The sequence below is a fragment of the Myotis daubentonii genome, chromosome 10 (assembly GCF_963259705.1).
Source record: "Myotis daubentonii chromosome 10, mMyoDau2.1, whole genome shotgun sequence".
Taxonomy (NCBI): Eukaryota; Metazoa; Chordata; class Mammalia; order Chiroptera; family Vespertilionidae; genus Myotis; species Myotis daubentonii.
The window spans coordinates 64,954,253-64,972,506 of record NC_081849.1 but is presented as its reverse complement, the minus strand read 5'-3'; the positions used below and the strand labels follow the sequence as shown (position 1 = coordinate 64,972,506).

Below are 18,254 nucleotides of genomic sequence, written 5' to 3'. Positions count from 1 at the left end.
ACTGTTAACTACAAAATGTTTACATTTACAAATGTAAATGTTTTATATCTGACGTTACAAAAACGACCCTGAATATAGAGTGAAGATAGAGCAAGTAAAGCTACTGATCAACTGAGTAAAAGAAAATAAAGAGTGTACCCAGATGGAAGGAATAGGAAGAAAGTTTTTCTTACCTTGAATATACCAACCCAATCTTTTGGATGTGGATGGATATATGGAGTTAAGGTATAATGACATTCTAGATGTGCATTAGGAAGGTAACTCTTGGCCACATTTTGAAAGATGACATGGGCAAAATTGGAAGTCTGTGGGACTTCTTGAAAGGATGTCATTGTGAATCTGAAACAAGTAAATCACACAAGTTGAATGATACCCAACTAAGAAAAAGTTTAATCTTCAGAAAATGTATCATTAAATGCAACTTATATTGATATCTACATCATAATTTTTGAGAAGACATGTACTTTTAAATATTGGCACTCCTCCTTAAAAATGTGATTAAATATAAAGACACAGACAAATTGGGAAATAAAGAATTTCCAATATGACTCAGAAAGTTACATGGGAGCTAAAAAGCTTTTAAACCAAAATAAAAAACAAACTATGAACTCTCTTGGAAAGCCCAGCTCTTTGCTTCTTTTGCAACCAACAGCTTCTATGTTGGACCTTTGAACTTCATTATTTTCCTCCCTAACCTAACCCATCCATCCCTCTCCTAGGTTGTTGGCTCCTATAACAGATGCTAATCTCTCAGTGCCTGCATTCCTCACCCATGTTTGTGATCCCCTAGCTACACATAAGAATCTTTAGGGGCCTTAAAAAAAGAAAAAGACAGTGACTTTCTGGAAGTGGGACCTGGGTGTGGGCATGTGTATGTGAACACTTTGTTTTGGGTTTTTTTAGCATCTTTCTCAAGTAATCTTAATCCTGTATGTGATTAGGACAAAGAACTATTACTTAGACTCTGACCTAACCCAACAACCTAAGTCTTCATTACCATCACTCACGCATTTCCACTAATACCTAGTAGACCAGGGGTGGGCAAACTTTTTGACTCGAGGGCCACAATAGGTTCTTAAACTGGACCGGAGGGCCGAAACAAAAGCATGGATGGAGTGTTTGTGTGAACTAATATAAATTCAAAGTAAAACATCATTACATAAAAGGGTACAGTCTTTTTTTTTTTTAGTTTTATTCATTTCAAACGGGCCAGATCCGGCCCGCGGGCCGTAGTTTGCCCACGGCTGACCTAGACCCAAACTGTCTTCTTTGGCTTCTGGTACATGTTTCTTCAGATCTCTCAAACCATGTAAAATCTCAGCTGATCTACTTAAAATAGCTCAGCCTATCTGTTCCTCTCTACCTATACCAATTTTACCCTTTCATTCTGGGTTCAATAATCCTACCTTGACTTCCAGTATTCATTTTTTCTTCCTGTTAATTTCCACATAGTTACTGATTAAAAATAAATATATTGTTTTACATTAAATACAAACTGTAGAAATCTATAATGGATTCAGTAAATGCTCACTGGCTTACAGAACACCAAGCACTGGATAGCAGATGAATAGTTAAAATAGACTACAAAAATCTACATGATCCAAATGTTTGCTGTGCTATACTTTTAGGGGGGAAAAAAGGGATTTACTTTTTTTTTTTTTTTTCCAAAAGTACTAGTATAGCAACTGAGGATTTACTTCAAAAAGCTATCTCTACAGTGTGACACAGAATCGGTATCATCACTGATTCTATAATACATATAAAAAACTAACCCTATGGTACTTGCTTCTGAGTTTTCAAAACAAGACTATAATAATGAAGAAAATCGCCCTAACCGGTTTGGCTTAGTGGATAGAGCATCGGCCTGCAGACTGAAGGGTCCCAGGTTCGATTCCGGTCAAGGGCATGTACCTTGGTTGCAGGCACATCCCCAGTCGGGGGTGTGCAGGAGGCAGCTGATCGATGTTTCTCTCTCATTGATGTTTCTAACTCTCTATCCCTTTCCCATCCTCTCTGTAAAAAAATCAATAAAGTGTATTTTTTTTTAAATAAAAATAATGAAAAAAATAGGAACAACATTTTTTGCTAACCAAATTTATCTAATTTACTTCACAAATCAAAGAAGTTTCTACATGGCAAGCACAACAGTAAGACTCTGCTCATCCTAATAATAGACAAACATGGTAATTAACCGTACCTCCGACACGCTTCCCATTGGCTAATCAGGACAATATGCAAATTAACTGCCAACCAAGATGGTGGCCAGCAGCCAGGCAGCTGAAGTGAATAGGAGGCTTGCTTGCTCCAGTGATGGAGGAAGCCAAGTTTCCCCGCCTACCGCTGCCGGCCTCTGAGCTGCACTCTAAGAAACAATGTTGCAATTATAGAAGCTAAGCAAACCCCAGAAACCTGCTTTCAGCCGCCAGGCCTCAGAGCTGGAGCTGCAACAGTGTTTCAATTATAGAAGCCAAATAAACCCAGATACCTGCTTTCAGAAGCCGGGGTCTCAGAGCTAGAGCTGAGCCTCAGAGCTAAAGCCGGCTCTCAGTTCCAGTGACAGCCATAGAAGGTAAATAAATCCCAGAATTAAAAAAAGAAAAAGGAAAAAAGGAGAGGTTGGGAGCTTCAGTCACCCGCCAGACTAAAAACGGCCCTCAGCCCCTCACCCAGACTGGCCAGGCACCCAGGTGGGGACCCCCACCATGAAGGGGGTGTGACCAGCTGCAAACAGCCATCATCCCCTCATCCAGGTGGGCCAGGCACCCAAGCGGCACCCCCACCCTGATCCAGCCAGCCCCCACCCGTGCACCAGGCCTCTATCCTATATAGTAAAAGGGTAATATGCAAACTGACCCTAACAGCAGAAAGACTGGGAATGACTGGTCACTATGACACACACTGACCATCAGGGGGCAGACACTCAATGCAGGAGCTGCCCTCTGGTGGTCAGGTCGCTCTCACATGGGAGGAGCTCTGCTTAGCCACAAGCCAGGCTGATGGCTGACAGTACAGCGGTGGTGGTGGGAGCCTCTCCTGCCTCCTCAGCAGCACTAAGGATGTCCGACTGCAGTTTAGGCCTGCTCCCCACTGGCAAGTGGACATCCCCCGAGGGCTGCTGGGCTGCCAGAGGGATGTCTGATTGCCATCTTAGGCCTGATCCCTCAGGAAGCGGGCCTAAGTCAGCAGGTGGTCATCCCCCGAGGGGTCCCAGACTGCGAGAGGGCACAGGCTGGGCTGAGGGACACCCCCCCTCCAAGTGCACAAATTTTTGTGCACCGGGCCTCTAGTATTTTAATAATTATTAAGTTTTTATTGCTAGGAAGTTCTAAGACAATATGCTTTTACAACTATTTCTTTTGCTGACCTGTTTCAAATACTAAGGCAAATTTTTAAGGTTTTGAAACAACAAGCACTTTCTTAGTGTGTCTTCTCTGCTTCTATTATGTTAAAAGTGATGCTTTATTAAAACAATATATTAGCTATCCCATAAAGAGTCTGTCAATCCTGAACCTGAAAGCCACTGTGGTAAAATACCAGACTGGTTGTCTGTTAAAACTCTCCCCACCTGTGGTTTGCCAGAATTAGGAGCTAAAGAGAGTGTTCAGGATTAATCCTCCCTAGCTATCTCTGCACTAACAAGAAGGTTCTATGACCAGCAACCTATTTCACAGAAACACTTAACTGTCAATACTCCCCAGCTGATAACCCAAAACCTCCAGGAAAATAAAAAAAAAGTCACACCTATAAACACTGGAACCCTGCCTAAAATAACTAAAGAGTTCTATTACTTTCTCTTTGAATTGTCTGAGCTAATCTGGGTTTAGGAGGATGTCATGATGCTAATGAAGTCATTAATGATAATCTCTTTTCAAGTCAGTGGTTTCATAAAGGAAAAAAAACCATTCAGATTCCAGTTTTGAAAAAAATGTTCACTACTGGTAAAACACTAAGAAAAACTATAACTGAATCAACTGAACAAACTTCTAATAGATACAACTACCTAAACTGAGGCAAGTGAATCAGTAACATTTTTCTATGAAAAGACTGAACATTTAAGATTCTCTGAGGAAGATATTCAGTAAGGAGAAAATAAGGCTAGCTTAGAATGAGTTACCCATGTTTTTAATTAGAAGCAGAATAAAAATAAAACCTCTTTTTTTTTTCTTAAAACTTAACACATTTCCTAAAGTAAACTAAATCAACAAAGCTGTATTTGTTATAAAACAAGGGAGCCGAGTTTAAACTTATTTAACCTCGATTACAATAATGATTTAAAAATCCAACATCCAACCTTACACTTTTACTTCACTGAAAAGTTTTCAAGGTATAAAATAGCATAAAGTATACATATATATACTTAGATATGCTTATAATGCATCAAGAGGGATTAAAAAGTACTCACCATATAGTTAAATCTTTACTCATGAAGCATATGTTTAAATAAAGGACTTTTAACTATATTAATTGAATTTTTACCAGCATATATAAATGTATTTTCATGCTTTAAATAAACATATAAACATCAAATTTCATTTTAAACCCTCCCCACAAATTCAAGTTTTTAATATAAAACCCTAACATCAGACTTTAAATATATTCATGATGCATATAAACCTGAAGAGTAAAATAATTTGTGATCATCCTATTAATAATCTTCATTAATCCCTCTCCAACACCCCTTTTCAAAAAATTTCAATGTGATTAGAACTATAAAAATTTTACAAGTTATTCCACTCTTGTTTCCACCTTACTTTTTAAAATTAAATTCCAGTATCTTCTAGTCACAAAAAAGTTAAGGATAAATGTAATCTGAATATAATTACAACATGAATTGACCCATTTTAAGTAGTAAAATGAAAATTTCTAATTCCCATATAGTTCTGTTTCTCTCCTCACACAGATGACAGGGAGTAAAATGATAGCCAAACTTAATAAAATGTTGAAATTCACTGAGAATGCCAATGCAGCAAGATGATTCACAGGCAAATTAATACAGTATGCATGCTCACACATGCACACACATATACACCACCCAGTGGAAAAGTGCAAAATCACTGCATCACCTTGTGGTAACGCTTGGGAAGTGTAACTTCATTAACATACTGAGAAAAAGAACAAACTGCATCCTCAGTTGGAGAGGAAATATGGCCACTATCCACAAGGGGAAGTGGAAGCAGCTTTACCAATACCCAATGTTTCTTCCCATTCTCTAAAGCACATCTCAAGAAACATGGGTACATTAAGATGCAAACCAAGGCTAAGTAAAAATTTCCCCAAACTAAAGGACCAGATACATTTAACTGGGAAACAAAAACAATGCTGTCTGCAGTGCCCTCTTCCAGGTTTCCTAATATAGTCTCTAAAGTCCTAACATCTCTAGAGTTCCTTTACATGTGTTATGTTGTGAACTTTATACTATAAAGTCTTTGGCCAATTTTGTTATTTAGGGATTCATCAATATTTAAGGAAAAGGGTAAATAATATGCAACGGGCATTCAGTTAACTAAAATAAATTTGGGGAAACGGGAGCACTTCAATATTATCTTTACTTCTTCCTCTTGGAACTTTTTCAAGCCCCAAACAGATCTTAGTATTTTTCCCAGTGGCTCCTGATACTCAACTTATTTGACTAGCTCCCAAAAAATGTAAGCATTAGTCAAATAAATAAATAGACCATATTTAAAAACTTCTATACATTAAATATACAGAATCAAATTAAGCTTTTTAAATAAATATTTTACATAATTTTCCAGTTCTAACAATTAGAATTCAAGAATAAGGTAATTTTGTTTTGTGTGATATGATGATGATGATTGTATTTTTTCAAAGTTCTTATCACTTAAACATGCTAAACTAATTATAAGTGAAATACCCTGATGTCTTGGATTTTATTTTAAAATTCAATGAGGAAAAAATGTTTGAGGGAGGTAATAAAACAAGATTAGCAAAACAGTGGTTCTTTTTACTTTGTTCTCCTTATGTATGTTTAAAATTTTCCATAATAAAAGTAAAACCACAGCAAATAAAAATTAGTAGTGAAAACGCATTACAAGTAGTGGTTAACAAACTTGGCAAAATTATTTTTTTAAATCTTCAGTTAAAAATATATAAAATTTATAATTACCTCCAAACCTCAGTCCTATAGGACACACAAATATATGAAGGATAAAATGTCTGACATTTTAATAGTTTCCAATTATTCATACTATAACTTAAACAAAGACTAGCAGCTAGTTTACACACCAAAAAAACATTACTAGCATTCTTTCTCGGAGGCAGAAAAGCCACCCATCTGTTAATTTGCACTCTGACAGGGATCTACCTCCAAAACTCTTTACAGATGAGTTCTCTGCTCAGGGGTCACCGACATCACTTTTTACTATTTTAGACTGTTTTAAAAGTTGGTTTCTAAAATGCTACGATCATGGCCCATATACTATATTAGAGGGGAGAATTGTTTTTCTCTTTATTACGGATTTATTTGAGGCAAAATAAACTAAAAAGCCAGGCGTTCATCCAGCCAAAATTTTACTTAACAGTATGCAAATTGCAAAAGAATACAATCCAATAAGCTTCACCTGAGATAATTCCGCCATAGTAGTATAGAAAAAAGTAGTTAGGATCTTTCATAATTATTTAACATCATTAAAAAAGTTGAAACTTAAAATTCCAAGACACCTGTTATTCTGTTAAGGAAAAGGAATTTACTGGTTAATTCTACATAAATGGCTGAGGCCATAACTGTAAACAGAAGTGTACAATTAAAAAATGTGATAAATAGAAAACAAAAATTACAAAATGTCCTTTGAAGTTGAAAACAAAACAAAACACCCAACCCTAGTAAGACCTCGTCTCTAATGTAACCAAGTAATCCTTCAAGAAATCAAGTTCACCCTTGCCAAGAACAAAACTAAGGCCTTCTCTACACCCGAATGTCACCTGAAGGCAACTGACCCATGTTTAGATTAACTGGTTAATCAAGTAACCTCTTTAAAATCTTTTTGGAATTGAGCCCCAAAACTATTAGTAATTGTCCGTGCGCGGTTTGTAGAAACCTTGCAATTAGCGGAAAGCAGACAGTTGAAAAATTTGGATTTTTCGATCTAAATCCCCGACTTAATAGTAATCGATAACTACTTTTTGAAACCTAATACATGTAGGTCAAATGCCAGTGTTTTCAAGCAAAGCTATTATGAATAGGGTAATATATGTTGATCAACAAACACGCACACACACTTCTCCGCCCTCTCCACCCTCCACCCCACCCCCCCACCCCCAACAATTTTCCAAAGCGAGGAGCGCACACTCCCGACGTGTCAACACACTGCGGCCCAACGGAGTGCCGGGTGGACCGGAAGGAGAGTTGTGAAATCAACAACAGTTGCCTAAGCAAAGGAAGATGTGACTCTCTCCCAGAACACTGTGCTTCAGAGCCATTTATAAACAGCCGGAGAAAAGCGTTATCTAATCCCGCACCCCAGGGGCGGCCGGAGACCCGGCTAACTCCGCCCGCCGCGACCGTGGGCGGCGCAGGGAGTCTCCGCCTCCTCCACCGGCGACTCAAACCAAAACACTGGGGTTCCGTCCGCACCAGCAAACCCCAGCGTCCTTCCCGGACTCGACCTAGAGATTTGCCCAAACTTACCTAGGCCGGCAGCACCCACACACCACTCGCCCCAGAGCTGAGCCTCGGGCAGGCCCGTTTCTGCTTCGGGGGTCCCCCGCCACTCGCCCCCGCCATAGCGCCCACGTCCCACACGCCTCCCCCAACTCGCGAAGGCTTATCCCGGCCGCCCAGCGGCGTGGGGCAACCACCCGTCGCCTTTTTCCAAATCCACTGCCAACTGAATTCGCCCACTCCCTGTCACAATTGCGGCCCGGGAGGAAAGGCTGTCCTCGACAGGGACAGCGTCGTCATTTTGTGCGTCGTCACCACGGAGACCATTCCCGAGACCCGCCAGGCCCTAGAGTCTAGGAGCTGAGGGGCGTCTCCCGAGCCCCCAAAGGGCTCCGCTGGGGTCCCGCGCACAGGGCGCCGGGCCGGGCAAAGCGCTTACCCAGGGAGGGGCTCCCGGACAAACGGTGAGTCCTACTGAGGCTCTCGAGACGGAGCCGCCATCAACCGCCGAACCTCTTCCGGCACCAATGCCACCTCCAGCGACCCGCTACGCCTCCCTTCAGAGCCCAAAGCCGGCTACGTCACTTCCGCCCATGGGTCCGCCCCTTCCGCCGCCTCGGGTTGGGAGAGGGGAGAGTTCCCTACTCGAGTTCCCCCACCAGTCTGGCTGGCGCTCACTTTACCCTCATAGGTCTGAGCCTGCCTTTCCCCCTCCCCGGATCCTCCTCTTTCTTAGACCCTGTGGTTTTGCTCTGAAACGTAGTCGCAACCAAAGAGGGTCCGTTCGGATTTGCATTTATGACTTTTTAATTTACCGAAATTTGGGAGCTACTACCAAAGGTAATGTGGACCCTTGGAAGGGTAATGTAATAGGAATTGTTTGGGTTTTTGTGTGGTTTTTTTAAAAATATATTTTATTGATTTTTTACAGAGAGGAAGGGAGAGGGATGGAGAGTTAGAAACATCGATAAGAGAGAAACATGGATCGGCTGCCTCCTGCACACCCCCAACTGGGTATGTGCCCCCAACCAAGGTACATGCCCTTGACCAGACTCGAACCTGGGACCCTTCAGTCCTCAGGCCGATGCTCTATCCCAGGGGTCCTCAAACTACGGCCCGTGGGCCACATGCAAATACAAATATTGTATTTGTTCTCGTTATGTTTTTTTACTTCAAAATAAGATATATGCAATGTGCACAGGAATTTGTTCATAGTTGTTGTTTTTTTTAAACTATAGTCCCGCCCTCCAACGGTCTGAGGGACAGTGAACTGGCCCCCTGTTTAAAAAGTTTGAGGACCACTGCTCTATCCACTGAGCCAAACTGGTCAGGGCAGGGTTGAAAATTTTTAAAAAATAAGTTCAAATAGGTATGTTATAGAAATATTACAGGTTTTCAAAGCAGGCAAAATAAGCCATTCTCATCTTTGGAACAGTGGTTTTCCTTAGAGTTTGTATGAAAGGTTCCCTTTACTAGAAATGATTCTTTCTTTTCAAAATAATACATCCGTAAACCTTTAATTTTTTTTTTAAAAAAGGAGTTTTTTAAATATGAGATTTGAATAATGATAGGTTTTGGATACATAAGAGTATTCAAAATACTCTAAAGTAGGGTTGTTTGTTTTCTCTAACCATATGTCAGAAGATGGTTTTAATGTACTCCTTGCTTCTTTCTGTTTCCTTGCCATTACTCTCCCAGATGTTTGTTAAAAAAAAACTGTTCCTTTGAGGTGCATGCCAATCAGTTATTACCCCCTCTTCCCTCCCTGTTGCTGTCACCTGATCTCCAAGTCCCCCTTCCTCATTCATTGAAGACTGTCACATACTGCCCAACCTTTCTCTCCATTTCTGCCCATCAGTGTCTTCTTGGATGAGATTAAAATCAAAAGGCCAACATCCTGGCCTTTTCAACTTTTTACACCCTCATCTCCAATAATCGAATCCACTCCACACTCCAGATACCTATTGCCATACCTTAGACTTAGAGTCTAAGGTAGAGTCTTAGACCCTTTCATCACCTGAAACTGTTTCACCTTCAAAATCAAGCAACCTGCTCTTTGACAACAACATTCTATTTTTCTAACTTGCTTATTCAAATATGCCCACTTGCTGGAGGGGGTTAATAGGGGTAGGGGGAAGAGGACATATGTAATACTTTCAACCATAAAGAATTTTTTAAAAAAGAAAAAACAAAAAAATATGCCCAGTCTATTTTTCAAACTCATCAGGATCTCTAATCCGTTAAAGTTTCTTTTAATACTTCCCTCCTTATCCGACTCAGAGTCCATGGACTATCATTTCATTAATATTTCCAATACCCTAAATTCCCTGGATTTTTTAATCTTACAAATAAAGTGCAATCTTGTAACAACCATGTTATAGACCCTGTGGTCACCACATACTCTGTCACTAAAGGTGATGTCTGGGAATACTATGCAAAAACATTGATGTTAAAATTGAGTGTCTTGGGAAGTTTCTTGCACTATCAAAGAAAGAAACTATATAACTTATGATATTAAGAAACCGAGCCCTGCCTAGTTCGGCTCAGTGGATGGAATGTCAGCCCTCAGGCTGAGGGGTCCTGGGTTCGATTCTGGTCATAGGCACGTGCCCAGGTTTCGGGCTCGATCCCCAGTAGGGACATGCAGGAGGCAGCTGATCGGTGATTCTCCCTCATCGTTGTTTTCTCTCTCTCTCTCTCTCTCTCTCTCTCTCTCTCTCTCTCTCTCTCTCTCTCTCTTCTTCCCCTTCCTCTCTGAAATCTATAAAAATATTTTTTTTTAAAAAAAGAAAGAAACTGAGCCCTAGCTGGCTTGGCTCAGTGGATAGAGTGTTGGCCTGTGGACCAAAGTGTGCTGGGTTCCATTCTGCTCAAGGACATGTACCTTGGTTGCAGGCTCCTCCCCAGCCCCGGCCCTGGTCAGGGCTCATGCAAGAGGCAACTAATCAATGTATTTCTCTCACATCGTTGTTTTTCTATCTTTCCCTCTCTCTTCCATTCTCCTTAAAAATCAATGGAAAAATATCCTTGGGTGAAGATTAACAAAAAAAAGAAACCGACCCTACAGAAGTTTATACTTTAGTAAGACCTTTGCCCCACCTGGCTCCTAAGAGTGTTCTTTGTTCCTTGTGCAACTGAGAGGTCACTGGAATGTTCATATTATCTAACCCAGCCGTGGGCAAACTACAGCCTGCGGGCCGGATCCGGCCAGTTTGAAATGAATAAAACTAAAAAAAAAAAAAAGACCATACCCTTTTATGTAATGATGTTTACTTTGAATTTATATTAGTTCACACAAACACTCCATCCATGCTTTTGTTCCGGCCCTCCGGTCCAGTTTAAGAACCCATTGTGGCCCTCGAGTCAAAAAGTTTGCCCACCCCTGATCTAACCTCTCTTCCTTATCTTATTGAGAAGAGTAATAGCCAACACAGTACTTTGAATTCTTTAGGCACTTAATGTCAATAAGGTTCTTTCTTTCCTCTGTGTTTCTCATCACATACCTTTATTTTTTGAGTCACTTGCATACCAATGTGGGGGTTTTTAATTAATAAAAGTTATTTCGAGGAAATATTAAAAGTTTTAATTTTAACAAAGGTGGAATCAAAGTTTTAGGCTGAAATGTGGTTTTATTCCCACAGATCCCATCCCCTCCCACCTTCTCAGGAATCCTGTATCATCATATATTCAAGCCCTCCATCTCCACTGAATTTTTCCCAGTGTCTTTTCAACATTGTACAAGATTCTTTACTTAATTTTTTTTAATTCCCTTGATCTGTATTTCCTTCCAGCTGTTACTGCCTTTTGTCTTCACCTTCTCCAATATACTGATATGTGAATACACACAACAATAGAACAATAATTATCAGAGAGGCTATCATTAAAGAGCACAGTCTCTATTTGGATTCATAATCCTGGCTGCACCACTTACTAGCTCTGAGAACTTGCATAGTTTAAATATTTACTTAACCTTTGGAACTTCAGTTTCCTCATAGAAAAACAGAAATAGTAATGTTTGTATCTATCTTATAGGGTTATTGTGAGCAATACTTTAATTCATATAAAAATATATTAAAATGGTATCTGGTACACAGAAATTGTTCTGTACACATTAGCTACTACCATCATTATTGTTATGTAAAGAATCTATATATGTTATCAATACTTTCAATAGATACATACACACACCCATGCCTGCATGTCAAACTGTGACTTCCTCTGGGAAGTATAACTTTTACCTTTAATAATATAGACATCTATTTCCATTGAAGAAGCAGTTGAATTTTGTTATTGTTCTTGGCCAACACATCTGAACCACTTTTGCTATTCCTGGATAATTCCTCACCTTATGAAGCAGGCAAAGCATTCCACTCTAGAAACTGAAATGCAAGCTACGTGCTTTCCCATAGTCCCTTGTTTTGTTTTTTTGTTTTGTTTTTAAGTATGATATCAAGTTTTATTCAACGTACCTATAGTTTAACTAAGACTTAAAACTTTAAGTAAAGTTTATTAAGTTAATTTTAGGGAACGCTGTGGAGTGAAAGAAGATGTGTGTCGAGGATTGAGTAAGGTATGTTGAGATGGTTTGGACATATAGAGAGGATGAACGAAAGGAGATAGACGAAACCAGTATATACAAGAAGAGTGTGGATGGGAGAGTTGGAAGGGGTCAACCTCAGCGAACATACCTCAATCAGATTGAGGACATTTTTAGCAAAGGCCAGCTTAGGAGTACCCTAATTAAGTTATTAACAATGGGCCTACCTATATAGTTTAAAAAATTTGGTTCTCAAAAGAAATTTCAATCATTGTACTGATAATATTTGGCTCTGTTGACTAATGAGTTTGCCGGCTAGGATGATTGAATGTGGGAAATACATAAATGCACAGACCCTGTGATGAGAGGTACTTTCAACAGTACAAGGAATGGAAAGAGTGGGTGTGTGGCTACAGAGAAGAGGTCCATTGAGAGAATAAACCAAACAGATCACCAAGGTTTGGACTATGTGGGGTTTTCAGGCATGGTCCAGTGAGCCACTCTCTCCTAAGGGAAACAGGTGAATATAGAGAGATTTACACCAGACAATGGCAACAGCTGAACATTTTAATTCTCTAGGGTGCTATATCTCAGAAGAGCATAGGACAGGAATTCTTGTTCCAACCAGAGTCTGGGTCTCACTTCGAGGGAAAGTACCCAATAGCTATGAGAAGAAAGAAAGTACACAGGTGACACACTAACCCAGCTATGTGACTCTGAGCAAGTCATGTCCACCTTCTGAACCCCTTCTCCTCTAGCCACCAAGAATTTGGGCCCAACACTTTGTAAGAATTTGTTGAATCTTTGGAGATAAATAGACTCACTTTCCAGCCATGAGCTTTGTCTAGAGGGGAGCTATTATTTTTCCCTTGTAAAAGGTCTCTTGAAATACAAGAACATCATTTAAAAGTGAGATCTTTCTGTAGATGGATATGTTCCAGTATTAGATGAGAAGGGGAATAAAACCACATCCATTTAAAATCTGACAGAGGACCAGGGAGAATAAAACCCTCTTGGTCTAATGACAGAACTAAATTGGGTTCTGTTTCAAGTTGCCATTGAGTTTCTGAGTTCTTTAGAAGGAAGACAAAACAACCTCAAAAAAGAATGATGTGTATAACGGATTAATTTCCAGAGCGTTCATAGGTGCCATTTATGTTGCAAGTCTTCCTTCCTGAATTGTTTTCAATTTTCAATTGAGGGGTTATGTTAAAGCAAATAAATGAACCTGGTTTTTGAGCCTGAGTCTGAGATACAACTGTTCAATTGGCTTTGCGGAGAAGAAATCTAAGAGGATGAGGTCAGAGGAATGGGATGGAAAACATACACATGGTGCAACTTCTTCACTAAGTCAGGCAATCTGCTCTCTGGAAAAGGACTATTAAGCCAATACATTCTTCAAGACTGAGGCTGACCAGAGATGCCTTTTAGTCCACAGGGAGTTATCCTGTTCTTTCAGAGTTTGAGAAGGCTTATCAGGAGCTAGACACCCATAACCTCATTCCCTGTCTATTCTCCCCAATTTTCTCGGGGGAATATTTCTCAGTATTAGAGACATGGAAAAAGACGACATATTCTTCTTTTCTCTCTCCTCATGTAGGGATTTCACAATGTAACTCTAGGGGCCCTGTCAAATTCTTTCTCTCTCAGTGATCAACAAGAGGCAAATGTGAAGGCTTTAAGCTCAACAAGTGGTTGTAGTCTACCGGAAAAAAGAAGTTGATTGAAACCCTCTACTTTAGGCCCTAAAAAAAAAGAGAGAAGCAGAGTGCAGATTGGTTTGCCTCAGTGGATAGAGCATTGGTCTTGGGATTCAAGGGCCTGAGGTTCGATCCCAGCGAGAGAGAGGAGAGATGCTGGCACTGCCTCTTTTCCTCCCTCCCTCCTCCCCAGAGAGAGAGGAGAGAGAGAGAGGAGAGAGGCGAGGGAGCAAGGTGGGAGTACCCCTGGGGAGGAGGGAGGGGAGGAGGCTCCATAGTCCCTTGTGGTCAGGGCATGGGCTACATGAGTCAGGGGCTTACAGAATCCAATCTGGCCCAGGAGAGGCAGCAGCTGGCTGGCAGCTATAGCCCTACTCCGGAGGAAGACATATCAGAAATTGCAGCACCCAGGTGGGGTTAGCGGAACCAGCTGTGACATCACTAGGGGCCAGGCAAGGAACTCTTCATAAGACCTGTAGGGCGGTATGATTTTCAAGCCTTCCCAAAGAGTCTGTGAGCTACCCACTATCTCTTTAATAAAGACTTTTTCCCCCTACGTTAGCCTGAGTTGGTTTCTTTATTAGAAACCAAGAACACTGACTGATGGAGTATATTTTTCAAATTAAAAGGTTTCCGAACTTTTTACTATGAATAATTTCAAACATTTAGGAAAGGAAAAGAATAGTAAAATGAATAGTTACATATCATCCACCCAGATTCAAAAATTAGTAACATTTTGATATGTTTGCTTTATTTCTGTACATGTTGCTGAACATTTGAAAGTTAGTTATAGGCACCAAAAGAATGAGTAATAATTTCATAATATCCTCATCTATCTAGGCCATATTCAAATTTCTCCAAATATCCCAGGAATACCTTTTGTACCTTTTTTTTTTCAAGCCAAGGTCCAATACAACACATTGTGTTTGGTTATACATGTTCAGTGTCTTTTTGTAATTTAAAAATACAATTAAGAAAAATAAGGTAATATATGGGGTTTGGTCCTACCTTTATTGTTTTCTACATAATGATTGAGAAAATAAAAACCAGAATGAACAGTTAATAAGCAGTATAATCACATGCCAACTTTAAATGTGGTGCTAAGCATATCAAAATAAATAGAACAAGGTCCCTGACCTCAAGGATTCAGGCTTCTAGTTTCTCCAAACACACACACAACTTGTTAGTCTTGTTTTTAACCAGCTTAAGGAACAGATCAAGGTTGGATATCAGAAGTAATTCTTTCCTTGGCTCAGAACCACATTATGGAGTGAGAGAGCTGAGCAAGGCTGGATGCACATGCCTAATAATTTCTCTCCCACTATTTTCTGAGTCCTGTGCCAACTCAGAATAGCAATCAAGAACTGTCACCGCCTGATTCCAATCTAACTTTTCAACCTCAGCTCTCACCACTTCCTCTTCCACAACTCAAACTGGACCGACACATTCTAAAATATGTTTCACATTTTCCCATCTGTACATTCTACTGGAATGCTTCCACCACCCCCACTATCTTCAAACTCCCACCCATACTGCAAGGCCCAAAGCAGATGCTGCAGGTTCAATGAGAAGGTTTTGGAGAATACAGCGTTGAAAGCAATTTGAGAGTGATTCTAGCAAAACACCAGGCAGTATTTTATGTATGTTTAATATGCACACAAAGACTTCTTTAATTGGTTTATTAAAAGCTATTTTTTTAAATATATTTTATTGATTTTTTACAGAGAGAAAGGGAGAGAGATAGAGAGTTAGAAACATCGATGAGAGAGAAACATCGATCAGCTGCCTCCTGCACATCTCCCACTGGGGATATGCCCGCAACCCAGGTACATGCCCCTGACCGGAATCGAACCCGGGACCCTTCAGTCCGCAGGCCGATGCTCTATCCACCGAGCCAAACCAGTTTCGGCTATTAAAAGCTATTTTTAAATTTATAATAAAATTACCTTGTAGCCTGGATCAATGATTTACACTGTATCTAATCTGAAGAAATTAAGGTGGAGATTTAGCAATTATCTGATTTGTATGATAGACATTCGACTGACAATATAAGCTAAAAAGTAAAGGTGTCTAAATCACCAGCTTATTTACATTGATCATATCTTCTGGGTGATTTATAAATTTTCATTTTCATTATGAAGAGAGCAGTATATTTATGGGTTTTTTAAAATTCAATGTATTTAAAGTAAAAACAAAAAGCAGTTTACCCATTTCTCCCGCCTGACACTTATCATTAAAAATAATGAAATTTCCTTTTCAAAGCACTTTTAATACTCTCCACAACAGTCCCCACACCTTAGCCTCTAGTACAAGTACTGTCTTTGTCACACAGCTAAGGTCACATGTTGTTAACATTCCTTATTAAGGAAAAGCCTCTTTGTGTGTTTTCGATTTTCATTTCTGACACTTAATTAGAATTAATGAAGTTTCCACATTTACAGATTGCAAGAGCTGCCAGGACTCCTGAAACTGCTAGAAAGAGCCATGAAATCTGTGATTTTCTCACAGGAGGCCAAGCGATATGAGACACATTAATTCTACATGTGTCGTTGACAATGTGTGTGCCTCCCTCTCTGTGAGGAAGGGGCTAAGAGAATCTAAGGTGAGCACTTTGGCTGCTTTCTACAGCATGATAGCATGAAGACAAATGTTTACAAATCCCTGGTACCCCTTGGTGGTATCACTGCATTGTCACACAGTAAAGGAATGTTTAAACACGAATAAATCATGCTTTCCCTGAATGAAGTCTCCTCTCTGGTGTGTAATTACTGGATGTGTACTTGGGAGTTCCAAGCTTGAGTATTTCATTGCTGGAGATATGTAACCAACCTATCCTTTGAAGGAGATAATTTTGGATTGCTTTTTCAATATAAATGAATTTACTCTGGGATCTTTAGAGCTGTAGGTCCAACCTCCTCAGAACACATTACGCAGATTCACAAACAATTGACCAGACCACTGTCCATGGAAGCTATAAAACCAGGGTCTTGTCTTCATTCACCAAACCAGAGCTGTGCAAGACACAGCCCTGAGTCTCTTTCCTTTACCCTATTTAATGTGACAACACTCTCGACTGTGAGTTCTGGACACTCTCACCAGACTTTGATTTCCTATTCTTCCTTGATTCTGCTCCTGGTGTTTTCCACACCTCTTTGGGGGGTTAACAGCAGAGACAGCTACTGTCCCAAAAGGACTTAGAGCGGCCCATTCCCCAAAGAGCAGACCACAGGCGGAAGGACAAACAACACCAACAAAACCTAGGTTTCCTCTTCACGAAGCAACACATTTTGAAAATCATGAGTTTATTTGAAGATTTTAATTTTAGCACATTTCACTTCAGAGAAATAAACATACTTCTCTAAGATCCTAAGAACACTCATATTGCAAGCATTATACAGAGCACCTATGTACATGATATCAAAGGCCTTTATTATCTGAACTACACTCATAATGGAATGTTATATAATTACTGGGATGGTATCTAAAAAGAGAATAAAATTTTAATATGAGACACGGTTGAATATCCTAAATTTGTGTCACCCATGCTAAAAAAGCATTTTCATAATGTTTGTTTACCATTTGTTTTGAAGGAGATTCTTCTGCCTGCCAAATAGGCCCATAGTTGGGTTCCCACATCTTGTTAAGGATGACTGATGTCGACTCTGGTTCTTACAGCATATGACGTTTCATGGGGAAAAGCCTGGGATTCTGGGAAAGGCCACTCTCATGTAATAATGATGCCTTCCTTCAATAGCCTCCATGAGAAAGGAAGCACACAAGAAGAGATGCAGATAGCATGACCAATGACCGATTTCTGCATCATGTAAAGGTAAGGCTTGGAGGAGACGTAGAAGCGCAGATGGACCAAGGAGGCAGAAATGAGATCACAGAGGCCTCTGGAGGAGGCCGGGGGTCCCTCCCGCGCTATCAATCGCCCTGTAAGAATAAAATGTCAAATTTCACATTCAGAATGGAATCATTTTCCACAGACACTTTGTCTGCAGGCCTTTCCCTCTGTCTACCAACTAATTCCTATAAAGAATTTTGAGCATGAAGGGCATTCAATACTCAAGAAATATCAGAGAACACGGGAAGCAAAGCCATGGAAGATGGCTGAGGATTAAATAGTAGGTCATTTTTAAGATATTCGACATGGAAATATATTTTGTGCTTCTCTTGCCCTTACCTAAATGAGATAATGCAATATATATACTTATCATGAAATATTTGAGACATTCAAAACATATGAAGAACAATAAATACCCATGTACTTTTAATCCAGTCTAAAGAATAAGTTTTTCTCAATACAATTGAGATTGTATTCCCTTCCCTACAGGGATAACTATCTAAATTGAGTGTTTATCATCCTAAATATTTCTTTAAAATTATATTTCATGCC

The 18,254-nt window shown here is 39.9% G+C and overlaps 1 protein-coding gene and 1 long non-coding RNA gene across 5 annotated transcripts in view; one reads left to right on the top strand and one right to left on the bottom strand.

The window, feature by feature from the left end:
• TAX1BP1 (Tax1 binding protein 1) overlaps positions 1 to 8,197 on the bottom strand; it is a 64,082-nt gene extending 55,885 nt beyond the window's left edge. For all 4 annotated transcript variants that reach the window (XM_059712645.1, XM_059712646.1, XM_059712648.1 and 1 more), the window contains exons 1-2: positions 8,058 to 8,197; positions 174 to 339 (exon numbers count right to left, since the gene is read on the bottom strand). In XM_059712645.1, coding sequence (XP_059568628.1) covers positions 174 to 332 — 159 coding nt within the window. In that variant the 5' untranslated portion in view covers positions 333 to 339; positions 8,058 to 8,197. The remainder of the gene's footprint in view (positions 1 to 173; positions 340 to 8,057) is intronic.
• A 122-nt stretch (positions 8,198 to 8,319) lies between these two features.
• Positions 8,320 to 16,596, top strand: LOC132243077 (uncharacterized). The gene is made up of 2 exons (XR_009454783.1): positions 8,320 to 8,458; positions 16,297 to 16,596. It is a non-coding gene; the product is annotated as an uncharacterized LOC132243077 (long non-coding RNA).
• The last annotated feature ends 1,658 nt before the right edge of the window (positions 16,597 to 18,254 follow it).